The sequence below is a fragment of the Bos grunniens genome, chromosome 26 (assembly GCF_055505025.1).
Source record: "Bos grunniens cultivar Pamir isolate PY7600 chromosome 26, Bosgru_T2T1.0, whole genome shotgun sequence".
In the NCBI taxonomy this organism is placed as follows: domain Eukaryota; kingdom Metazoa; phylum Chordata; class Mammalia; order Artiodactyla; family Bovidae; genus Bos; species Bos grunniens.
The window spans coordinates 50,607,937-50,633,686 of NC_141190.1; the positions used below are offsets into that span (position 1 = coordinate 50,607,937).

The 25,750-nt window shown below is 55.7% G+C and overlaps 1 protein-coding gene across 27 annotated transcripts in view; it reads left to right on the plus strand.

The window, feature by feature from the left end:
- Positions 1–25,750, plus strand: part of JAKMIP3 (Janus kinase and microtubule interacting protein 3) — a 90,955-nt gene that overhangs the window by 32,873 nt on the left and 32,332 nt on the right. For 15 of the 27 annotated variants that reach the window (XM_086378210.1, XM_086378205.1, XM_086378213.1 and 12 more), the window contains exons 2-7: positions 8,303–8,514; positions 8,979–9,476; positions 22,780–22,995; positions 24,321–24,440; positions 24,954–25,100; positions 25,340–25,471. In XM_086378210.1, coding sequence (XP_086234336.1) covers positions 8,380–8,514; positions 8,979–9,476; positions 22,780–22,995; positions 24,321–24,440; positions 24,954–25,100; positions 25,340–25,471 — 1,248 coding nt within the window. In that variant the 5' untranslated portion in view covers positions 8,303–8,379. The remainder of the gene's footprint in view (positions 1–8,302; positions 8,515–8,978; positions 9,477–22,779; positions 22,996–24,320; positions 24,441–24,953; positions 25,101–25,339; positions 25,472–25,750) is intronic. The other 12 variants (XM_086378221.1, XM_086378222.1, XM_086378215.1 and 9 more) reach the window with 3 other exon arrangements.

The following is a 25,750-nucleotide window of genomic DNA, read 5'->3' on the forward strand; positions in this document are numbered from 1 at the left end:
AAATAAACAAAAAGCAGCAACACCAAATGCTGTAAAGGATGCTGAGAAATGGGATCCCTCACACGCTGGGGCTGGGAGGGTCACGTGGTGCAGCCTCTCTGGAAAGCGGTTTGCCATTTCTTAAATAACTACACGTTCAACTGTGTCTGACCAGAAATTGCACTTCTAGGCATTTGTGTCAGAGAAATGAAGACCTGGGTTCACACAACAACCTGGACATGGACATTTACAGCAGTGTGACCTGCAATAACCACCAGTTGCCCCTCAGTGGGTGAGTGGATGACTTGGCCGTACTGTGAGCTCTACACCCACAGCAGTGAGCACGAATGCCCGTGAACTCTGCACACACAACCTGGATGGATCTCCAGCACTGCACTGAGTAAGGAACGCTGGCTCCAAAAGGTCCTGCTGTGCGACTTCATTTCTACAACATTCTTGAAATGACAAGGTTACAGAAATGGAGGGCAGATTTGTGGTTGCCAGGGGCTGAGGCAGGGATGAAGGTAGGGGCGGAGATGGAGACAAGACAGTCTCTTTGCTGACGTTCCAGAAGCCAGCGTCTTGATCATGATTCCTAGTGTCTCAAGATGCTTCTCCTGTGGGAACTGCATGGGGGTGCACCAGAATCTACCTATATCAGCTCACAAGGCTGCATCTGAATCGACACATGGATCTGCAGCCTACCAGGCTCCTCCGTCCATGGGAGTTTCCAGGCAAGAGTACTGGAGTAGGGTGCCATCGCCTTCTCCGATATTGAAGTTTATTTAAGAATAAATCACAGCACCTCTAGGAAACTTTAGCCTTTAACTCATTCACAGGTGAGTCAGAGCTGCAGCCTGAATCACACACGTCTCCTTTCAACACAGAGGGACTGTGGGGTGGATTCAGTTCTGTAGACTAGGAGTGAGGACTCACGGCCAACTTGATGGATCAAAATGTGGGAGTGTTGAAGTCACGGCAGAGGTCTTGTGGATGAGAACTGTGGGTGTAGTGAGAAGCACGGGCATCTTCTCCATCAGAGGACCTTCACTGTCTGGTGTGATGGTCACTGTGGGTGGACGTCCCATCCTGGAGAAGTCCCCACTCTCAGGCTCAGGTGAGCTGACTGACTCACTGGGCCTGTGGTCGCCCACCCAGAGCCCCCATCCGGCTCTTCCTCTCCCGTGACCTCCAACCCCACCTGGGACATTTGGGGTGAGGGGGGCTCCTTACCCAGAGCTCCTCCCCTGGAGCTGGATCCCCTCCCTGCTGATGACCAGGAGCAGGGTCTCGGCCCACCGGGTGAACCCCTGGGCCTTCTTCCTCCTGGAGAGCCTGGACCTGATTAATAGGCTTTCTTGGGCGAGGCTCATGCTTTGGGGGCTTGAGAACAACCTTCTAGAAACCTCTGGGAGGTCGTGTGCCTGGCAAGCGGACAGAGAAAAGGGACCACCCTCCTGCAGGCGGGCTGCACCCGGCTCCTCCTGCTCTCCACTGCCACTCTCGCCAGAACCTGGAGAGCGAACTGGAAAGTTCCCTTTCCTTCCCTTCCTGTCAAAGGCCATCACCCCATTTTCTTCAAACTCTACTTCCAATCGGGGTGTGCACAAGATCAGCACACATGTGACTTCTTTGAGAACGCTGTGGTTAGAAATAGAGGTCACAGCCCAAACCCTCAAGAATTCTGATCTCTCTCCAGAGACTCATTAAAACACCACATGTGTTTCTAAGTGTCACGTCAGCCTAGCACAGTCAAACGAGCCTGTTCCACACGTTTCATCGGATTTGCAGCGAGAGTCTTGCCGTTACCAGTGAGGGCCTCACCGCAGGAGTGCACCAGCCCTAACGGGCCGTGTCCAGTAGGACGTGTATTCCTCTGGGCAGATGCTCCGTGCTGTGAGTTTCCTGAAAGACCGTGCTCCGGAACTAGTGTGTCTGAAGTTGGGAGGAGGAGGTGCCTTGGAACCAACCCCACCCGGGTTTGAGCTCCCCACAGCCTACAGCCCACGTGACTGCCCACTGCCATCACGGCTGGACCTCCCCGCTCCTCCGAGCATTTGTCTGATGGCCTGTACTTAAGGGGTCCCTGTGGGATGTGACAGGGAGCGTCCCCCGCCAACCATGGCCTTGGGTTTGCACAGAAATGACCAGACCAGAAGCATCAAACGCATCCTTTGCTGGCTGTGGGTCAGCCTCTTAACCCAGAGAGCATCCGGGCAAAGATGACCGGCTCTGCAAGGTCGAAGCCCCTTCGTGACCCTGCTCACTCACCCCTTGCTGGGGCGTCACCCAGGTGATGCCTGCGTGTTGGCAGTTTCCTTCTACCTGCATGCTTGGGGCAGCACACCAGCCCGCGGGCTCCACGTGGAGAAAACTGGATGGAGGCCGGCAGGACCGAGGTGGGGCGAGGTGTCCAGACCAGCCTCCAAGGTGACCCAACCGTGGTGCCAACACGCCCTGGGCCGCAAGCTGTGTCTCACTCTAAACCCTCCGAGCACAAAACAACTCACTCAGAGACCCGAGGGGCACTCTTCTGCTTGCGTTATTACCTCCTTGGAGACCTTGAGATGGGAGTGGGCGGACTGCACCATCGACCTGATCATTTAAGGACTTCCGACCAAAGCGGGGCACACACGGTTGGCTGGGGCCTCATGTGGGTGCCGGTCTGGCATGGGGAGAGTGAGAGGACCCGGAGAGATGCCCGCCCTCCTCCTGTCCCTGGGCTTCCTGCGGGGGCGCAGAGGTCACACCGGCTTCGGAGGGTCTGATTCAACCTCAGGACCAAGGTGCCGGCACCGCGAGGCAGGCTCTCACCACGAACCGCGTGCAGAGGTGCTCAGGTGCGTCCTCATCAGGGGGCTGCCTCCGGGTCGTGCCTTACAGCCCCTTCCCACCAGCACCTCAACCCCCAGCCTCGAGCCTCGTGAGCAGGCCGCCAGAGGCCTGACTTGAGTGTGTTCTGCATTGAGGTTCAGACGGCGTGGGCGGTGGCTCCAAGTGGAAGGTCGGCTCCGTCCACCTGGCACGGCCGATCTGACTCAGTCCTGCTCCCAGGGAACCGGGCCTTCCCTGGAGACCGAGAGCCTGCAGTGCCCTGGGCCCCTAGGTCACCAGGGCCTCATGGGAGTTAGTGAGGCCAGGCAGAGGGGGTCAAGCCAGGGAGGCGTGTGCAGGGCTGCACAGGAGAAGGGGTGGGTGCTGGGAGGGCCGTCCGAGCGCGGCCCCGGTGGTGGGGAGGTGGTGGAGGGGGGAGGCGGGGAACCCCTGTGCTCGTGAACCACAGGTCACAAGCTGCTGCTGCGCCCCCGCCCCTACCCTGACCACTCAGCCCTGGGGCTCTGTGCCCTGCCCTCCCCGCAGGATCCGTGAGGGGCCGTGAGGGGCCATCTGGGATGGGCGGCGTGGGCTTCAGAGGTGGCCCGGAGGGTCTCGGCCAAGGAGACCCTCGGGAGAGCGGAGGGGCCGACCCCGCTGGCTCCAGCCCCCGCGCTGGCCCGGGCGACCCTGGGAGTGGTCCCGAGGGCTCTGTCCAGCAGAGCCCCACCCCCGCCCGGGGTCCTGCTCAGGCCTGAACCCCACTGGCCAAGCTTGGGGCTCTTCAGAGAGTGTGCCATAGCCCTGGGCACCATCCAGGTTGCCGCGTGGGAGCCAGAGCTCCTGGCATCCCCAAGGGGGAGGCTCCGCAGTGCCCGCTGGACCTGACGCTCCCAAGGCCTCTGTCTGCCCTCCGCCCACCCCGTCTGTGTCCCGGGTAACAGGAAGGACGTGGGAGCGTGACGGCATCCGGGAGACGAGGTGACCGTGGCAGCTGGCACTTCACTGGTGTGGGTGTGTGAGCACCAGGCCGCGGGTGCAGAGGAACACATGACGTGGGCCAGAGGCCCCGGAGCCCCCAGGCACACGCAGCCTCCGAGTCACTGGTGTGGGCGCTGTCCGCTCGGATGTGGGAGGAGCCGGGGCGGCGCTCCAGCCAAAGGCTCAGTGCGCATGCGCTCAGTGCAAGTAGGGTGTGGGGAGGGGCGACCCCCACACTGCTCACAGGGAATCATCCCATCAAGCGCCCCCGGGGGCACAGCCTCGGGGCAGGCGGGGCCCTGGAGTCCCTGCCCCGGCGTGGGCGTCTGGGACACCCCGCACGCTCCCAGCGGGCTCTGGGGAGAGTTCGTCTGTCCACACTCTTTCCCATAAATAGCGACTTCAACACACTTGCTGTTTGTGCCCAAATGCGCTGGGAAAGGCAGGACCTCGCCTTTAGGGGGCTGCCGGGCAGGGGCTCGAGGCCTGTTATTTTATCGAACGAAAGCTATCGGTGCCGGGAGGCCAGGGCCTGGGCAGAGGCTGCTCAGTACCCCGGGGTCCAGGCGGCAGGCAGGGGTACCAAGCAGCCCGAGCCATGCTGTCCGTGTGAGCCTGTGGGAGGAAATGCTGGCGGACTGTGGACGAGCCAGCGGCTGGGTGGGCCGGGCTGGCTGGGGGGCGGGAGCGGGGAGCGCCCCTCTGCTGCCGGCCAGTGTGGGCACCGCCCCGGGCCTCTCGCTCATTTCACCCTGCCCTTCCTCTCCTCTCAGATGGCCGGTGAGGCTGCCTCTCTGTCCAGGAAAGGCCTGCGGAGTTTCATTTTAAAATAAGTAAAACATAACACGCCTGTTTTCAGAAAACATTGAGGAAATGCTAGCTGGGGTGGACGGCAGCCAGCCAGTTGCACAGGAGCTCGGAATTCCCTGTGATCTGAGGCGGACACAGGGCAGCAGGGGTTTCTGGGGCCGGGGAGGGGGTCTGGTCAATGTTGCTTAAAGGCAGCTGCAGAGAACAGACCAGAGATGGTCACAGGGGTCCTAGGGAGGGTGGCCAGGCGGCTGAGGACGCTGCACAGCAACTGTGGGGCCAGGCTCCTGCTCACAGAAGGCTGAGGGCTGGGGTCACCGAGCCCCCCACCTGGAGCTCCAGGAGGCCAGTAGGAACCCATGGTCCTGCAGGGCTCCCAGACCTGGCCTGGAAGAGCCTGAGCAGTGTACCGGGCAGGTGTCTAAGCACAGGATGGAGGCCTCGGGGACACCTTGGGACACTCTGTGTCTCTGTGCCGGTGAGGAGACAGGCAGGGGGAGGGGGCCAGGCAGCAGGGGAGCAGAACCCCGAACCCCTCTGCCTTTTAATCCAGGCAAAGCTAGTGGACTCTCCCAGTCTCACACTGGGTGCTGGGCACTGGGATACGGGAGGAGTGGGGGCTGCCCCGGGCCTGGGCCAGCAGACTCAGGCGTCCAGGTGGGGTGACAGGTGAACAAGCCAGGGTGGAGCCCGGAGCCCAGGTGGTCCAGAGTGTGCACACGCCCACCAAGACTTGGTCTCCTGGGCTGAGGGTGCGACCCCTTCCAAGCTGGTTCATGGGCCCCAGGGGTCCCAGACGCCCCTCCGTTCATGTCAGAGAAGCTCGTGTTTCACACCCGCTCCTGCCATCCATCTGCCACACATCCTGTGAGAAGTTGGGCCCTAACTTTGGTCCCCAGAGTCTTATTGCAAAGGGGCAAAGAATAAACATGTACTGAGGAAAGTAGGGAAAACCACTAGACCATTCAGGTATGACCTAAATCAAATCCCTTATGATTATACAGTGGAAGTGAGAAATAGATTTAAGGACCTAGATCTGATAGATAGAGTGCCTGATGAACTATGGAATGAGGTTCGTGACATTGTACAGGACACAGGGATCAAGACCATCCCCATGGAAAAGAAATGCAAAAAAGCAAAATGGCTGTCTTGGGAGGCCTTACAAATAGCTGTGAAGAGAAGAGAAGCGAAAAGCAAAGGAGAAAAGGAAAGATATAAACATCTGAATGCAGAGTTCCAAAGAATAGCAAGAAGAGATAAGAAAGCCTTCTTCAGCGATCAATGCAAAGAAATAGAGGAAAGCAACAGAATGGGAAAGACTAGGGATCTCTTCAAGAAAATTGGAGATACCAAAGGAACATTTCATGCAAAGATGGGCTCGATAAATGGTATGGACCTAACAGAAGCAGAAGATATTAAGAAGAGATGGCAAGAATACACAGAAGAACTGTACAAAAAAGATCTTCATGACCCAGAAAATCATGATGATGTGATCACTGACCTAGAGCCAGACATCCTGGAATGTGAAGTCAAATGGGCCTTAGAAAGCATCACTATGAACAAAGCTAGTGGAGGTGATGGAATTCCAGTTGAGCTCTTTCAAATCCTGAAAGATGGTGCTGTGAAAGTGCTGCACTCAATATGCCAGCAAATTTGGAAAACTCAGCAGTGGCCACAGGACTGGAAAAGGTCAGTTTTCATTCCAATCCCAAAAAAAGGCAATGCCAAAGAATGCTCAAACTACGGCACAATTGCACTCATCTCACACGCTAGTAAAGTAATGTTCAAAATTCTCCAAGCCAGGCTTCAACAATAAGTGAACCGTGAACTTCCTGATGTTCAAGCTGGTTTTAGAAAAGGCAGAGGAATCAGAGATCAAATTGCCAACATCTGCTGGATCATGGAAAAAGGAAGAGAATTCCAGAAAAACATCTATTTCTGCTTTATTGACTATGCCAAAGCCTTTGACTGTGTGGATCACAATAAACTGTGGAAAATTCTGAAAGAGATGGGAATACCAGAACACCTGATCTGTGCCAGAGCCAGCCGGCAAAGTTGATCAGGTCCCGAGAACGTGCACGGCGGGGCTAAGAAAGAAACTAAAGCAAGAGACTACAAAGATGGGGTCGAGAGGTTCAGACACGTCACCACGAAGGGACGCAGTCTGACACCAACTTTATTCAACATCTCATACAGAAAAGCGTGAGAAAGACAAAACAGTTGACATTTTTTCTTAGTTGGCCTGTACATCTTACAAACAGTTACAAGAAATCTTGAGAGCATGGGAATGGCTCCCTGTTATTATTTCTTACACCAGATAACATTTCTCTGTGCATGAGAAGTTTGCACAGAATTCCAGGAGCCTGCAGTAAATAAGCGCCTAATCTCTGGGGTAGCGGGACAGAGAGCTATGTTTGCAAGCAAACCCTCAAGGACTGAGGCAGCTCCCAGAGCTGTGTCCTTCAGACAAAGGACCCCATTCTCACGGGCAGCTCCCCGCAGATCTGCCTCTTGAGAAATTTGTATGCAGGTCAGGAAGCAACAGTTAGAACTGGACATGGCACAACAGACTGGTTCCAAATAGGAAAAGGAGTTCGTCAAGGCTGTATATTGTCACCCTGTTTATTTAACTTATATGCAGAGTACATCATGAGAAACACTGGGCTGGATGAAGCACAAGCTGGAATCAAGATTGCCGGGAGAAATATCAATAACCTCAGATATGCAGATATTACCACCCTTATGGCAGAAAGTGAAGAGGAACTCAAAAGCCTCTTGATGAAAGTGAAAGAGGAGAGTGAAAAAGTTGGCTTAAAGCTCAACATTCAGAAAACGAAGATCATGGCATCCGGTGCCATCACTTCATGGGAAATAGATGGGGAAACAGTGGAAACAGTGTCAGACTTTATTTTTCTGGGCTCCAAAATCACTACAGATGGTGAGTGCAGCCATGAAATTAAAAGACGCTTACTCCTTGGAAGGAAAGTTATGACCAACCTAGATAGCATATTCAAAAGCAGAGACATTACTTTGCCAACAAAAGTTCGTCTAGTCAAGGCTATGGTTTTTCCTGTGGTCATGTATGGATGTGAGAGTTGGACTGTGAAGAAGGCTGAGCACCGAAGAATTGATGCTTTTGAACTATGGTGTTGGAGAAGACTCTTGAGAGTCCCTTGGCCTGCAAGGAGATCCAACCAGTCCATTCTGAAGGAGATCAGCCCTGGGATTTCTTTGGAAGGAATGATGCTAAAGGTGAAACTCCAGTACTTTGGCCACCTCATGCGAAGAGTTGACTCATTGGAAAAGACTCTGATGCTGGGAGGGATTGGGGGCAGGAGGAGAAGGGGACGACAGAGGATGAGATGGCTGGATGGTATGACTGACTCGATGGACGTGAGTCTGAGTGAACTCCGGGAGTTGGTGATGGACAGGGAGGCCTGGCGTGCTGCGATTCATGGGGTTGCAAAGAGTCGGACACGACTGAGCGACTGATCTGATCTGATCTGATCTGATCGTCTGTTATCCCAGAGGCACGAGAAATGTGCTTCCATGGAGAGGGTTCCATCCGGGGTGTGGGTGGAGGGCAGGCGGCCCCTGCGGTCTGTGACACGGTGGGCAGTCCGGCCGAAGACTCAGGCCAGCAGATGTATCCCCTCGCACCCTGTTCGTGGGTCCCCCCAGGCTCCGTGCGGTCTGCTCACAGCGCGCTTTCCCTCAGGTGAGTGAGAAGATGTAGAGAAGCTACAGGCAGGCGATCGGCCCAGACACGCGGCTGCCCCTCGGGCCACCCTCACCATGTCCAAGAAGGGCGCAGGCGGCCGGAGCAAGGGGGACAAGGCGGAGGTCCTCGCCGCCCTGCAGGCTGCCAACGAGGACCTGCGGGCCAAGCTCACTGAGATCCAGATCGAGCTGCAGCAGGAAAAGAGCAAGGTGGGCCCCCAACCCCGCCCCCACACACAGCCCCCGCCCCGACCCGCCCCCACCCCGCCTGCGTTGGTTTCTCCCTTTGCTGAGAGTGTCGTAGAAGGTAAGTGAGACATCCCTCGTTTGGGCTGAAGCCGTCCGGGGGGCAGGAGCCCCCACCCCCTGCCCCCTACGGCCTTGGCCCCTCCTTGGCGGATTCGTTTGAGAGGTGCTGGTTTCAGCCTCCTGAGCACGCAGGTTTCCGGACACCCGTGCGTCTGCCCTCTTGCTTCCAGGGTTGGCGCCTACTGGGTGCATAGTATCACGCTGCCCACCCACGAGGCTTGACTGTTTTCAACCTGTGTTTTAACGAGACCTTCCCTAATAGACGGTAGCTCCCAACTCTGCAAGAACACACAGCCTTTCCGAACGCTGCGCTCGGGTGTCGCGGCAGTCTGGCTCCGGGCCGACCGTGTCTCGCTGTGCCGCAGGTCGGCCGGGTGGAGAGGGAGAAGAACCAGGAGCTCAGGCAGGCGCGGGAGCACGAACAGCACAAGAGCGCCGTTCTGCTCACCGAGCTCAGGACCAAGCTGCACGAGGAGAAGATGAAGGAGCTGCAGGCGCTGCGGGAGGCGCTGCTGCGGCAGCACGAGGCCGAGCTGCTGCGCGTCATCAGGACCAAGGACAGCGAGAACCAGCGGCTGCAGGCGCTGCTGCACGCCGTGCGCGACGGCGGCCCGGACAGGGCGCGCACCGTGCTGCTGTCCGAGGCCAAGGAGGAGGCCAAGAAGGGCTTCGAGGTGGAGAAGGTGAAGATGCAGCAGGAGATCTCGGAGCTGAAGGGCGCCAAGAGGCAGGTGGAGGAGGCGCTGACCCTGGTCATCCGCGCCGACAAGATCAAGGCCGCGGAGATCAGGAGCGTGTACCACCTGCACCAGGAGGAGATCTCCCGCATCAAAAAGGAGTGCGAGCGCGAGATCCGCCGGCTGGTACGTGCGCGCGGCGGGGGCAGGGGCGCGCAGCGGGGCGGGGCTGGTAAGGGGGGCTCAGGGGGCGGGGCTCAGGGAGGGGCGGGGGCGGGGGCGGGGCTGGGAAGGGGCGGGGCGGGGCAAGGCTCGGAGGGCAGGGGAGGGGAGGGTAAGGGGGGCTCAGGGGGCGGGGCTCAGAAGGGCGGGGGCTCGGGGGCGGGGCGGGGTGGGCGGGGCTCGGGGGCGGGGCGGGGCTGGGGGAGGGCGGCTTGGCGCCGGACAGGCGGGGCAGTGCTTTGTCTTTGCTCTCAGGCGGTTCCGCCCGCACAGGGGCACAGGGCGCCTCGCACCTCTGCTCTTGGTTTGAGGACTCCAGAGAGGCCAGGCTGCTGAAAACAGCAGGATGCGGTTCAGAACTCACCAGTCAGTCAGTGGCCCAGGGCCCAGGAGGCCGCAGTCCTCCCCGCTCCACCCCACCCAGCTTTCCTTCCCATTTCCAGCTTGGTCAGAACCAGACGCCCACAAGGGGGCCTCCCCCGTCCCCCAAAAGTGGGTTTATGAAAGATCCCCCGTCTTGCAGCCCCATGTTAAGCTCAAGGCGTGCAGGGGCCAGTTGGATGACATAAGCTCCGGCTCCATAACCAGGAGGGTCTGCAGTTAGTGAGCTCACTGGACCCAGAGAGGGGAGATCAGAGGCCTACAGGCAAGGGTCCCGCCCAGGGCCATCCCAGCGTTCCTGAGCTGTGAAATCTGGGAAGGAGTGGCTCTTCGCAGGTCAGGAACTCTGTGCATCCCCTGGCTCCCATGAGTAGCTGCTCGATGCTCCCGAGCCCCTGTGAGGAGAGGCTGTGAAGAATGCTCAAAGGTTGTGGGGGGTTCCACTCGATTCTCCTCATTCCTTGGAGCCTGGACCTCCTTGGCGACTGGGGGGAAATGAGCCTGTGGGTCCTGCAGGCGCTTCATCAGGGCACAGCTGGCTTTGCAGCTGGCTACACTGGGGACCCCTTGGGGGTGCAGCCAGCTTTCCTCCAGCACACCCGTGCACCCAGGCCACCTCTCCCAGCCTCCTGGGCTTCTGGGTTCCAAAGACCACCGTGTTGGTTTCCCAGAAGCGTTGCAGTCTCTCTGGACGCAGGGCACAGAACTGGGGGCTGTGAACAAGCACAGGTCTGTCACGCTGTGCGTGCGGGGCCCAGACACCCCTCCCCGGGTGGCCCCCTCCCCCTTTCCGGAATGTCCCTGTTCCACACTCTCCCTTTCAACTCTGCATTCATCTCTGGGCTGTGTGTTGGTACCGGGTCAGCACCCACTGCCCAAATCCACACTCTGTCCATCACCTCGATTGGCCTCGGTGTTCATCATGGAGGCTCGTGGCCCGATTTCCTTAAGCACAGGGTCATGACAGAACCGACCATAGTCCTCAACCTTGACCTGGGCTCCCCAGAGGGACCCACTTGCAGTTCTAGCTCATTCTTCCGAGTTTTATTCCAAACCCTCAGTATGTGCCTGCACCTCCCCTTCTTGATTCTCAGGTTTAGCTCTTCCTCTGTTTCCCGATTAGCCTCTCGCCCCCCGAGTCCCATTCTCAACAGGACACACAGCACACCCCAGACAGGGAGGGCAGCTTTGCGGAGCCCCAGGGACCCCGGTGGGGCCTGGCTGTGGCTCCAGGGAAGGGGCCAGGGCAGGTGCTGCCCCTGTGGGCAAGGGCCTCGGACAAGAGGGTGGCTCTGGGGGCACTCGGCCCAGTCGAGGAGCCGAGGGAGCAGGTGCCCAGACGCCCACTCCCCGGGCCCTTCCTGCTCTGGTTCCTGTGCCCGGGAGGTGGGGCGCGAGCCAGGGAGAAGGCTGTCGGGACAGGCTGGCTGCTCCGTCGGGGCTGAAATGAGTGTTTACTGTTCGTGTTACGGTTGCTCTGTGAACGTTCACCAAAGACCCACTGTGGCCCACAACCTCTCTTGTACACACTTTTATTTTCCACCAAATTAATTTTTTCCATTTGCTTAATTTTCAAGTGAACGGGTGTTAAGTTGCTTTAGTTGAGTCCAACTCTTTGCGACACCCCTGAATTTCTGGAGGAAGGAATCCCCGGTCAATACAGTAAAGCATTAGGAATCCTGCCCATGTCTGTGTTCCGAGACATCCTTCCTGGAGCGCTTGCTCTTCACATCTTCCCTGGACAGACCGGTTTCCTGAAGCAGCCCGAATCCTGAATTCTCTTTGTCACCAACCTGGGAAACCATCCCTCCCTCCTGTGTTAGACCCCTCCCTTACCTTCCTCTTTCTAGGATGAATGTTTCTCAACTGGGGGAAAGTACATTCTCTGATCGCTTTCTGGAGACAGAAGGAGGGAAATGTATTTTGTGAGACTTTGTGTGCGTGGAGTTTTTAGTCTAACCACACTCACAGTGGATGTTGTAACTCGATGTGGTATTAGAGGTTGGAAAACTTTTATTAGAATTTGAAGGGATTTCTGCGTTGTCTTCTGACTCTGAGTGTTGGTCTTAAGAAACTATACGGTATTCTGATTCCTGGTCCTTCCTCATCCTTCCCCAGAAGTTATGGAACACTGTCCCTGTGCCCGGAGCGTCACTGATTTAGGTTGATGTGACTTTAGTGTAAGTATTGGTTCACCCAGCTTACCAGGCAGTCAGGAACACTTTCTAACTGGAAACTCATGTCTCTCGGCTCGGGAAAGCTTTGTTCTTCTGTCTGCTTCCTCGCCTTCTCCCTCTCTTCCTTCCAGAACCCGCATTAGCCAGACGCTGGGACTTGGACTTGATACGCTGATTCTCTTCTTTTTCTCTCCAGCCTTGGCTTTTGGTTCTGCTTTCTAAGAAATGCCCTTGACTTTCTGATCTAACTTTTCTGCTTAATATTTTTGTTTCTGCCTTCATAATTTAATCCTAATTTGTTCTCTGAAAGTTTGGTCATTCCCCTTTACTCATAGATGTAACATCATCTTATTTCCCTGAGAATAGTGTAATACTTACGTTTCTTATGTAAGAAATGCAGCACTCATATTTATCCTACAGCTTTGTCTGCCCCTTCATTGTCTGTCTGCTTCAGAGCCTCTTTTGCCTCGTTTCATCGCAGCTGCTGTCTCTCATGTTGGACGGTGTCCTCGAGTGACAAGGGCTTTACCTTAAGGTGAACTGGAACAGATGCTGCCATTTTCTTGGGGACATTTTTCCTTTCATCTTTTTTTTTTTTCTTTTGCCTTTTTCCACTGAGGAATTCACGTCAGGGCACTAAGGCCAAAGAAATAAATTTAAAAACATGAGATTGGAAAGGAAGAAATAAAACTGTCTTCCGTGGGTGACATGACTTTGTAGGTAGAACACTCTGAGGAATTCCCCCAAATGAACTGTTGAATGAATTCGGCAAGGTTTCAAAATACAGAAACAATATGCAAAACACAGGCGTATTTTATATGCAAGCAACAGTCCAAAATGAAACTTTTAAAAATTCCACTCATAATGGCGTAAAAAACACAATAAAAGATTTGGGAACAAGTTTAACAAAAGGCGTGCAAGGCTTGTACACTGAAAATACGGACACACAACACGGCTGAGAGGGACTGAGATGAGCCACGTGCAGAGGAGCTCCCTGGCCGTGGACGGGAGAACCAGGGTCGCTGCAGGGGCACTTCTCCCCAAATCAGCATGAAGAGTCACGCAGGGCCTGTGAGAGCCCCGGAAGGCTGCTCTGCAGGCAGGGACGAGCTGCCTCTAACGTTTACACTAAAATGCAGCCAAGTGTCTCCCCTCCTCCGCGGGCTTTCTGTGTCCTCAGCGATGGTGCCTTGTGAGCTGAAGGTTTAGATTCTAGAGCAGTCTGATTTATTAGGCTTTTCCTTTAGGGTTGGTGCTCATTGTGTCTTGTTTAAGAAATTCTTTTATTCTGAAGCATGAAGATTTATGTTTTTAAAAGTGTATAGTTTCATCTTCATGTACAAGTCAGCCCTGCTGCATCATGTGTGTGTGAGTCTGTGAGTGTGTGTGTATGAGTGTGTGTGTGTGAGATATGTAAGGCAGAGGCCCACTTATATTTTTTTCCATATGGACATACAGTTGTTCTAGCAACTCTTTTTAAATTTTTTTGGCCATGGAGCATGGTGTGGAGAATCTTAGTTCCCACCCACTAACCCCCAGTCTAGGACCAAACCCATGCCTCCTACAGTGGAAACTGTAGTTTTAACCACTGGACGGCCAGGAATGTCACATAACAGCTCTTAAAAAGACAATTTGCCCCCCAGTCCTCTGCCGTGCATTAACTATTCTTAAATGAGAGGGTGTTTTTTCATCATCTGTCCCATTTCAAGCCTATTTTATAGGAAACATTTCAATCTTATCATCAGCTGAATTTCTGAGTAGCAAGTCCTCCCACTGTGTTCTTCTTGAAGATTCAGTCCTTCAGGCTTCCATGGAAACCTCAGAATCATTTTTCCTAAAAAAACATTGAAATTTTTATTGGGATCATAGCTAACTGCTAGAGGACAAGTTGTAACAGAGGGTATAATCATGATGGTTGTAAAAATATGCACTGAATACATGTCAAAAATTTTATTTAAATCAGTGACTAAAGAGAAACAAGTAAATGCTGCAACTAATTCGAACAAGGATTTGGTCTGAATTGGTTTCTGTTCCCTACCTGGCAAAGATCCTTTGCAAGGCCACAAACATCTGCTGGATCATGGAAAAAGCAAGAGAGTTCCAGAAAAACATCTATTTCTGCTTTATTGACTATGCCAAAGCCTTTGACTGTGTGGATCACAATAAACTGTGGAAAATTCTGAAAGAGATGGGAATACCAGACCACCTGACCTGCCTCTTGAGAAATCTGTATGCAGGTTAGGAAGCAACATTTAGAACTGGACATCGAACAACAGACTGGTTCCAAATAGGAAAAGGAGTACGTCAAGGCTGTATATTGTCACCCTGCTTATTTAACTTATATGCAGAGTACATCATGAGAAATGCTGGGCTGGAAGAAGCACAAGCTGGAATCAAGATTGCCGGGAGAAATATCAATAACCTCAGATATGCAGATGACACCACCCTGATGGCAGAAAGTGAAGAGGAACTAAAGAGCCTCTTGATGAAAGTGAAAGAGAAGAGTGAAAAAGTTGGCTAAAACGAAGATCATGGCATCTGGTCCCATCACTTCATGGCAAATAGATGGGCAAACAGTGGAAACAGTGTCAGACTTTATTTTTTGGGCTCCAAAATCACTGCAGATGGTAATTGCATCCATGAAATTAAAAGATGCTTACTCCTTGGAAGGAAAGTTATGACCAACTTAGCATATTCAAAAGCAGACACATTACTTTACCAACAAAGGTCCGTCTAGTCAAGGCTATGGTTTTTCCTGTGGTCATGTATGGATGTGAGAGTTGGACTATAAGGAAAGCTGAGCACCGAAGAATTGATGCTTTTGAACTGTGGTGTTGGAGAAGACTCTTGAGAGTCCCTTGGACTGCAAGGAGATCCAACCAGTCCATCCTAAAGGAGATCAGTCCTGGGTGTTCATTGGAAGGACTGATGCTGAAGCTGAAACTCCAGCACTTTGGCCACCTGATGCGAAGAAGTGACTCATTGGAAAAGACCCTGATGCTGGGAAAGATTGAGGGCAGGAGGAGAAGGGGACGACAGAGGATGACATGGTTGGTTGGCATCACCGACTCAATGGACTTGAGTTTGAGTAAACTCCGTGAGTTGGAGATGGACAGGGAGGCCTGGCGTGCTGCAGTCCATGGGGTAACAAAGAGTTGGGCACGACTGAGTGACTGATCTGAACTGACCTGGAGGAAGTGTTTGCGTTGCTAATAGTTTTCTCCAGGTAAACACCTGTCTCCTCAGAGTCATAGGATGGCCTAATCACAGACAAAGGCAAGCACTTCTGTGGGATCAGACAGCTTTCCAAGGCTCCAGCGCTCCTAGAAAAGGAATTAATTTTGCGTTTTGCTTATTTTAGAGTCTTTTGCAGTTGTTCCCTTTAGGATCCATAATCCTTGTGGGGAATCTCCTTTAGTTTCATGTATATGCGTGTATACGTATATATGTATATATTTCACAGACACACACACACACACACACACACGTGAGCTTCCCTGGTGGCTCAGATGGTAAAGAATCCACATGCCAGTACAGGAGACCCAGGTTCAATCCCTGGGTCGGGAAGATCCCCTGGAGAAGGAAATGGCAAGCCACTCCAGTATTCCTGCCTGGAAAATCCCATGGACAGAGGAGCCTGGCAGGCGGCAGTCCATGGGGTCACAAAAGAATTGGATACAACTGAGTGACTAAGCGCGCACACACACACACACTGTATGCGTATCACTGATGACATACATTCCTGACAGCAAGAAGACTAGTGGTTCTTTTCTGAGACGCCCACCCCTGCCCGAGGCCCACAGCTCCACTTCCCCTTAGTCCAGTGGGCAGGGAACGGGGTGTAGCTCGCATTCCACCCACTGCACTTCCCGCCCCTTCCACCAGGCGTCGCTGTTGGAGGCCGGTCCATGAGACGCTGCCCAGACGGGTATCAGGACCCAGCGCGTCCCCAGCCCCACCTCCGTCCACCTCAGCCACTGTTCCCAAAGCCCAGTCATGTCACAGAATACACGCGGTAATTTTTCCAGCTTTTCTGGGATACATCGCTGTATAGGTGTAAAGTGTACAGCATGTGGTCTGACTAACCCGTGCGAGAAGTGACCACCTCCGTGAGTTTAGTTAGTATCCACCAGCTCACGTACAGGCAACAAGACGAAAAGCCAAAAGAAAATTAAAAAATTTTTTCCTTGTGATAAGAACTCTTAAGATCTACTCTGCTAACAGCTTTCATATATATCAATATAAATCAGTGCTGTGTTTTTGTGCAATGTCAGCAAATTTGGAAAATTCAGCTGTTTCCACAGGACTGGAAAAGGTCAATCTTTCCAATCTCAAAGGAGGGTGATGCCAAAGAACGTTCAAACTGCCGCACAACTGTGCTCATTTCACATGCTAGCAAGGTTATGCTCAAAATCCTCCAAGCTAGGCTTCAGCAGTACGTGACCGAGAACTTCCAGATGGACCAGCTGGGTTTAAAAAAAGCAGAGGAAGCAGAGATCAAATTGCCAACCTTCAATGAATCAAAAAGAAAGCAAGGGGATTCCAGAAAAGCATCTGCTTCTGCTTCATTCACTATGCTAAAGGCTTTGACTGTGTGGATCACAAAGAACTGTGGAAAATTCTTCAAGAGATGGGAATACCAGACCACCTTACCTGCCTCCTAAGAAACCTGTATATGGGTCAAGAAGCAACAGTTAGAACCAGATAAGGAAAAACAGACTGGTTCAAAATTGGGAAAAGAATATGACAAAGCTATATATTGTTACCCTGTTTATTTAACTCACATGCAGAGTACATCATTCGAAATGCTGGGCTGGCTGAATCACAGCTGGAATCAAGATTGCCGGGAGAAACATCAACAACCTCAGATATGCAGATGACACCACCCTTATGGCAGAAAGTGAAGAAGAACTAAAGAGCCTCTTGATGAAAGTGAGAGAGGAGAGTGAAAAAGCTGGCTTAAAGCTCAACATTCAAAAAACTAAAATTATGTCCTCTGGTCCCATCACTTCATGATGAATAGATGGGGGAAAAGTGAAGTAACTGGTTTTATTTTCTTGGGCTCCAAAATCACTGTGGATGGTGACTGCAGCCATGAAATTAAAAGGCGCTTGCTCCTTAGAAGAAGAGCTATGACCAACCTAGAAAGCATATTAAAAAGCAGAGACATCACTTTGCCAACAAAAAGTCTGTCTAGTCAAAGCTATGGTTTTTCCAGTAGTCATGTATGGATGTGAGAGTTGGACCATAAGGAAAGCTGAGTGCTGAATAACTGATGTTTTTGAACTGTGGTGTTGGAGAAGACTCTTGAGAGTCCCTTGGACTGCAAGGAGATCCAACCAGTCCATTCTAAAGGAGATCAATCCTGGGTGTTCATTGGAAGGACTGATGCTGAAGCTGAAGCTCCAGTACTTTGGCCACCTGGTGTGAAGAACTGACTCATTGGAAAAGATGCTGATGCTGGGAAAGATTGAAGGCAGGAGGAGAAGGGGACGATAGAGGATGAGATGGTTGGATGGCATCACCGACTCAGTGGACATGGGTTTGAGAAGCTCCGGGAGATGGTGGAGGACAGGGAGGCCTCGTGTGCTGCGGTTCACGGGGTCATGAAGAGTTGGAAGTGACAGCGACAGAAGAACAAGCAGTTTCATCCATCGGCCCGTGAAGAGACAACAAAAAGAAAAACAAACAAAATTTTACAAGAATTTTCCTTACGATGAGAACTCTTAGGGTCTACTCTGTTAACAGCTTCCTTATATATCAGTATAAATCAATGCTCTGTTTCTGTGCCATGTCAGCAAATAATGAAAAACACACGTGAAGTCTCAGCCGCAGGCCCAGCACACAGGAGGAGCTCGGAGAACAGGGGCCACAGCGAGCGCCAGTTCCCGCCTCCCGTGAGCCCCTCCTCTCAGCCGATGGAGACCCAGCACCTGCTCAGCCTTCGCGTTCAGGCTCCTGCTGGTGGGAGCGTCCTGGCCCTGGACCTGGCAGTGAATTCAGGTCGACACCCGGCCCCACCGTGCGAACACATCTGGGGTGACTCTGGGGGGATGGGGCGGTCTCGGCTGGAGTGGGGGTGCTGGGGGATTTTCAGAAGGGAGGTTGGAAAGGGGGGAGTGGGGGCAAAAGTGGCAGGTGGAGAACGTGGTCCAGAGGCCGGCCGGGGTCAGGCGTGGCCTGGAGGGGGAGCGGGCTGGGGGCTGTCCAGGGGCAGGGGCCAGTGGGGGTCAGGGGGCTTAGCGCCAGAGGAGGGGCGTGGGCCCAGAGCTGAGGACCACGGCCACACGACGAGGTCCACTGACTCCTTGCTGGGGGTGACCATGCTGACGGGGGTCTCAGGGCTCCCCCGTGGAGAGACCTGGCTGTGACCCACCTTGGACGATGTTTGATCATCACAGTTCCTTACAGCCATCAAGCCAAGCATTGCTATTTCCCGGGCTATGGCACGGGCCCTCCCGGGGGGTGGTGACGATTTCCCTGGGCCTGGGAGGAGGGTCTGTGGCTCTGGGAGGTCAGGGGTCAACTCGTGCTCCGTGGAGCAGTGGCCTGTGGGACACGCAGTGCCCTCCTCCCCGTCCCTGGCACAGCAACGCAGTGCCCTCCTCCCCGTCCCTGGCACTGCCGAGTGCTGGACTCAGAACCCGGCGTGCGAGGGCACTTGCAGCCAGGAGCAGCTGTGCAGCAGCCAGTGCGCACACAGGGCTGCAGCCGAGTAAGGGGGAGCCCAGGAGCCCTGCTGGGGCCCAGCCCAAGGACTGAGCATGGTGGCCGGGGCCGCCTGAATGGGAAGCTGAGGAGCGTGAAGGGAGATCCGGGCCTCCGTGTCCACGTGCGGTCAGCACCCTGAGCACAGGGGCTCTGCCCAGCATGATGCTGGTGTGTTTGCGTTTGGCCAACCTGGGGCTGAATTCCTGCATGTGGGAGCAGGGAGCCCGCCTGGACAGCTGTGCAGGCAGCTGGCCCGGCAGGGAGGGGTCCAGAGAGAGTGGACCTCAACACACAGCAGCCACTTTGCAAAGAACATGACAACCCCCAAGTGGCCAAAAGCAAGAGGATCTCGGGCAGCAGCGTGTCCTCTGTGGCTGGCGTTTCGGGCTGGGTCCCACCTGCTCGTCCGAGCCGCTCTGGCCCTCACCCTGGGGCTCTGGCCTGTTTGGGGTCTTCCGAGGTGCAGCTCACAGGGTCCAAAGGGGAGGCTGTGGTCATCTGTGGCCACGTCACAGAGCCAGCAGACAGTGGGCTGGCCCTGGTGAGGTTGAGGCTGAGCCCCCGCAGGGCCAGGCGTGGGCAGGGGCAGGATGATTGGGCGGAGCCAGGCCAGCTGTGGACAATTAGGTCCCTGTTTTGACCCCAGGACGCTGGGTGCTGGCCAGAGGTGAGGGCACAGAGGTCTCAGACAGAAGCTGAGTGGAGGGTGGGAACAGGAAGCCGGCCGGTACATCCAGACAGAACCCAGGAGGCCAGCTGGGCTGCAAGCTGGCCCCTCCTGAGGAAGGGACTCCCTGGGGCTTCTCCCTGAGGGCTCACATCAGAGCATCTGGGGGACCTTAGGAGGTGACACCCCAAGTGAGGCCACGTCTGCTGTTCTCGTGGCCCCCACGGCTCTGCTACCCGGCTCCCTGGACTTTACAGAAGGGGGTCTGTACCCTCAGGCGGCCCTGGACAGCTGCATGGTGTCCCTGGAGAGCTCGGTCTGGGGTGGGGGGTGGCTCCTATCAGAGTGGAAGCCAAGCAGCCGTCCACTCTGACTTCCTCGCCGAGCTCAGGCACGTGCCCTGCGTCCTGCCCACACCGGGCTGCTGACCTGCTCTGAGGACTGGGCTGCCTGCTGCAGGTGGGGAGGGGATGGACTCTCAGCCCAGGAGCAGCTTTGGGCACCTTCGAGCTGTGCCATTCTGGAATCAGGAGGGGATGTCTGTCGGGCACTCACTAAATTACCAACTCAGACGGCTACTAACAATCCTATAAACCCAAGAAGGACGGGCAAAACCAGGCGCTGCCTCACACTCCACTGTTTGTTCACTCTCTGGGGAGCGGGCCTCCCGGGGCAGGCGTGAGCTCACCTGTCCAGAGCGGGGAGGGAGGGTCCCCGGGGGCGGCTGCCGCGCTGGGCTTGATGGTGACCCCCAATGGGCGTCATGGGGCATAGGAGCTGGAGGGGGCCTCAGCTCGGGGGGCGGTGGTTAGACCATGTCAGTGCGCCTCGTGCCACCTGGTGCTGGTAAGTGTGGGTCCCAGGCTCCCCTGCGGCTCTGCTTCTGTGCACGCGCTCTGAGCCTGCTCCGTGCTGGGGGTGGGGTGATGGTCTGAGAAGGGCGCCCTCTCCCCCAGGCAGGAGCAGTGCTCCTGCCTCGGCGTCCTCCTGCGCCCCTTCTCTCGGGACCCATTGTCCCAGGGACCCCCGGGTTTTCATACCCATGCAACAGGGAGTGGGGCTGGGGGAGGCGAGCAGCCCCTGTGGAAGCGGGTGGCCTCCAGCAAGGACTCTGAATCTTGCTTTTGGTACCCGGGGATGCATGGGAGTGGTGAGATCTGATTCCCTGGCTGTGTTGTGGGGCTGGGGGTGGGGGCACGAGTGGACACGGGAGGCCAACTGGAAGCCACTGCTGCGGCCCCGGTGAGGGCAGGTGCCTGGGGCCAACTGACTCATGCCGATAGACTCCATATCAGCTTTGAAAGCCCTCGTCCTGGGCTCCGGGGAGGGCGGGGTCCACTGGGTGTGGACGTGGGTGTGGCTGGCGACACAGGCAGGGATGGGGCGTGACCCCCGCTCTCTGCAGCCCGGCCCTCCAGGACCCCACGGCCCCGACTGGGCGCAGCAGGTAGACCTACAGGAAGGGGGCCATGCATGCAGGGTTGCAGCCCTCAGAGGCGGGGCTGCCCACTGAGCCTTCCCTGGCTGTCCCGTTACCTGAGTTTGAATTTGCGCCCCAAGCTGGAAGCAGTCCCCAGAGTGAGGTGGGGGTCTCACGTGGCAAAGGGCGTCCCCCTCAGCTGGCCGACCCCACCATGCACCCACCCGCGCCTCCTCCACAGACAGTCCTCTGAGTCCAAACAGCAGGACCAGGAGATGCGGGAGCGTGCCCCAGGTTGAGACCCTCGGCATTCAGGCGCTAAGAGGTGCTGAGCACGAGGCCCCTGCGGACACTGATCTCAGAGGCGTTTTCATCCTCAGAGATCCAGCCCCGCCCTCGGGGGAAGCGGGCGCACATCCCACTGTGAGCGGATCACAGAGCTCCACGTCTGACTTGACCATGCTACGTGGCGTGTGTGATGACTTCTCCTGGAAGTCAGCTTTCCGGTCTAAACCGTCTGCTGAACTCACTGATTTGAGAGGGACTGTGTGTGGAGACCCTTGCTTTCATGCTTCCTGATGAAGGAACAGAGATGTTTCCAAGGTGTCTGTGCAAGGGGCTAAATGTGAGACCAGCCGCGTATTAACGGGGCTGTGTTTTCACCAGCCTGTTGGTTTCTGCTAACTGACCGGGCTTCCTCGCTCCACTTTGCCCTGTGCTCCGGGCAATGGGGGTTTAGCGGCTGAGGGCTTCTTTTCCTCTGCTCGGCGCATCGCTTGCCCGTGAATTCTGTGATCTGGGCTAATTAGATATGGCAACTCTTTGTTCCAAGCTGACTTCAGCAGATGGCTGATTTATTAATTTATTCAAACCCAGCACAGCAAGCAAAGTAGCAGCACAGCCTGCCCTGCTCTGCTGTGTGGAATGTGTCTTAAATCGAGTCCTCTTGTGAATCTGGTGCTGTTTGGACATCCCCAGCACCAGGGCCTGTTTCTCTGAAGAACAGGTGGCGTGGGGGCCGTTCTGCCTGCTCCTCCTCCAGGGTACCAGCCTGACCTTTGCTCAGGGACACCCCTGTGGCCTCTGGGAGGGGCCTGGAGGCAGCGGCAGCTGTGTCTGGAAGGGCCAGACACTGTCAGGAGCTTGAGCACGTTAGGGAGAGTGGACAGGGCTGTGCTGTCCCCCACTACCATTCCGGTCCCCTGCCAGTCTGGATCCTGCTGGTTCACGGACCACCCCCCAACCTGAGGCTTAGCTTAGAGGAAGCTGAATGTAAAATGTAGCTCTGCCTGCAGTCGGGCAGAACCCTGCCTTCCGTCCACACCTCGGAGCCAGGAGAGGCCAGTGCAGGAGGCCGTGTGTATTGGCCCCAGGCACCATCCAGCCTTCCCCGGGCCGGATGTCTGCAGAGTGGAGAGGCAGAGGCCACGAGGGCTTTGGGGCCCACAGCTCCTTTTCCTCCACGTCCACAGTTGCCTGTTTTAACACGAACTTCGCTCATCCTGTTGACGGGGTATGGGGAACCCGAGGCGGCTCTGCTCTGCCCAACGCTCAGCAGAAGGCGGGAGGTAGAGGTAGCCTCTGTGGGCCCCGCTGGCTGATGAGCCCCTGCAGGCCAGCTGGGAGAGGGGAGTCCTGCCAAGAGCCCGGGAGACTGGGCAGGCTGTGCGGTGTCCAAGCAGGCGGCCTCAGCCGGCCCCGCCTGGTCAGAGCCATGGAGTCGTGAGCGGCCTGGGCGGGGGCGTGCGGCTCTCAGTCCAGGCTTTGCTTCAGGTCTCAGAGCCTGAGAGGCTGGCAGGGCTGCTCAGTAGGGGTCCCTCCTGATGCTTGTGCTCAAGTCATTCTGCCTGTCTCTACAGTAACTGCATCTTACCTGCCTGCGTGTGTGATTGTGTTCTGTTCTCCTTGTAGATGGAGGAGATAAAATTTAAAGACAGAGCAGTCTTCGTGCTGGAGAGAGAGTTAGGGGTTCAAGCCGGGCATGCCCAGAGACTCCAGCTCCAAAAAGAGGCTCTAGACGAGCAGCTGTCCCAGGTCAAAGAGACCGACCGGCACCCGGGCAGCCCCAGGCGGGAGCTTCCTCACGCAAGCGGTGCAGGAGACGCCTCAGACCACTCGGGAAGCCCTGTAAGCACCTCCCATGCTCGCCCGGCCGACCCAGAGCCCAGACTGCCCCGCACGCGGCTCGTGGTCCCGTGGGCAGCTCCCTGGGGAGTCCCGAGCCCAAGCCTTGGGGACTCTGCCCATGTCTGCAGCCCACAGGCCAGAGGGACCCTCGGCTTCTCCGAGGCTGAAAGGGCCCAGAGACTTCTCTCTCTTCCCTCCTTGCTGCTGCAGCGTAGCACTGGCCTTGCGCTCCCCTGGCCCCTCCCATGGGCCTCGAGCTTCAGGGTTCCAGCTGTGCCTGCCTCCACCACCAGCCCCAGGTTGCTAAGGGGCCCTCCTTTGCTGCTGGGGGAGGTGGCCTGGGAGCTCCATCACCGCACGCAGGCTCTGCCCTCCGCTGGCCCTGACCATCCTGCCGTGGTTTCTGTGCTCGTGACCAGCTGCCCGGCACCTGCCTTCCTTGTGACCACGCCACTGTCCGCGCCTCGGGCTGCGTGACCATGCGGGGCTGTGACCCCACCCATCTCCTCTCACCGCTCCTTATTCAGAGCCCTCTGTGGGGTCCCAGGAGTCTGGAAAGGGTCTACATTCCACGGACCCTCCACACAGTCCTTCCGGGTCGGCCCCCCGCCTCTCCTGCACCTGCTGAATGAGGGACTGTCCCCCGGTCCTTCCCGGACTCGCGTCTGTTTGCTTTGAGGACAGAGCTGCGTTTGAGCCGAGCCAGCCCTAGGGCAGTGATTGTTCAAGAATGGAGCATGACATTTTACAATCTTGTTATATAAATGGCTTAACTGGGTTAAAACCAGCTCTGGCACCCGACAGATCCCATTAACTCCAGAGATTCTGAAACCAGATCAAAATGTTTCATTGATTTTTTTTTAGTAAGTTCCAGTGGCTCCCGAAGTGATTTTTTAGAAACTCAATTTGAGGGACCACTCTTCCTGGGAATCCCACTTTCGAAAGTCTTAAGCTGAACATCATTTCCTGGGTTCACATTATAATTCAAGGAAAGTGAGGCCCCCGCTACAGTGCAGGGCAGCCCTCCCCGACCTTGAAAGCTGCAGCCGGCAGCGGCCTCGTGAAGCATGGTGCTGGCTTCTTGGGTTTTCTCAGCGTCTTGCCCACCTGCGGCACCTGTGTGCGCACGCCCTCGCCCCGTCTGCACTCTGAACAGTTCTGCTCCTGCACTCTGTCCCCAGCGTGCAGCCCGCAGTGCCCCCAGCCATTAGAATCATGGGCCATCGTGACACAGAAGTGCCTTGGTTTCCGTGGTGTGTTGGGACTTGCCATGGTTTTTGTATCTGTGTCTACGAACAGTTATTTGCAGTTGATTTTTGTTTTAGGAACAGCAGTTGGATGAAAAGGATGCTCGGCGTTTCCAACTTAAGATTGCGGAGCTGAGCGCGATCATCCGGAAACTCGAGGACCGCAATGCCCTGCTGTCGGAGGAACGGAACGAGCTGGTGGGTGGCCTCGGGCCTCTAAATTCTGTTGCCTATGCCTGCCGTGGAGGGGGAGCTGGGGCATCCACTTCCAAAGATTGCCATGGAAAAGAAGAGTGATGGTGACAGGGCATTTCCAATAAAACTTTATTAACAACATCAGGTAGGGGACCAGATACAGGCTGAGGCGCTGGTTGGCTGATTCCGGCCCTGGGTCACTGGGGCACGTGTCTCTGTTCTGGGTGTCGTCTGAGACGTGTGACGACCTCGCCTGCTAGTGGCGTCAGTCCTTATGGCCACAGAGGTTCGCCAGTGACCTGGCTGCTGGGACATGAGCTCTCCCAGGTGGCGGAAGGCTCACGGACTGGGCTCTTTCCCTGTAGCTCTTTCGAGCAGAACAGAGTGCAGTGCCAGACCGCTGAGCTCCATGGAACACAAGGCTTGTTCTGCTTGCTTTAACACCTCTGTTTGGAGGCTGCTGGTTCTCTGTGATGCTTTTAAACATCGTAATATATAATTAATCTTGTCTTTCAGTTAAAGCGTGTAAGGGAAGCTGAAAGTCAGTACAAGCCATTGCTGGACAAAAACAAACGCCTTACTCGGAAGAACGAAGATCTGTCCCACAGTTTACGTCGGATGGAAAACAAGTTAAAATTTGTCACCCAGGAGAACATAGAGATGGTAAGGAGCCCACTTTTGTGTAACTAGCCTCTTCTACGCGAGGTCTGATAGCAAGATCAAGGCTTTGGTCTCACGGGCGTCTGTGGGGCTGGGAGCTCGCCGGCAGGGAGGCCCGTGACCAGTGGGGTGACCAGTGACAGGGCTTCTGAGGTACAGGCAGGCAGGGTGAGGAGACCCCAGCTGCCCTTCAGTGGTTGGGCACCTCACTCCACATGTTGTGTGGTCTGTCTGGTTTTCAGAGGCAGAGAGCAGGGATCATACGGAGACCCAGCTCCCTGAACGACCTGGATCAGAGTCAGGACGAGCGGGACGTGGACTTCCTGAAGTTGCAGATCGTCGAGCAGCAGCACCTCATAGACGAGCTCTCCAAGGTGACCGCTGGGCGCCACCCACCCGCTGGCCCCGCTCTCAGACCCACCCCTCTCTGATGCCCACAGTGCACCCGGCACCCACAACATGGGCCAAGTCTCTCCCCAGCGGTTGGCTCCTGCCCCTCCAAATCCCTCCCCTTCCTCACCTTCAGGATTGGGGCTCTCAGAGCAGCAACACTGCCTGTGTCCACCCCAGGCCTCTCACAGCGTTGGAGGCAGGATCCAGAGTCAGGGTGGGATAGGGCCGGGCTCCCGCCAGGGGTGCTGGGGAGGACAGGA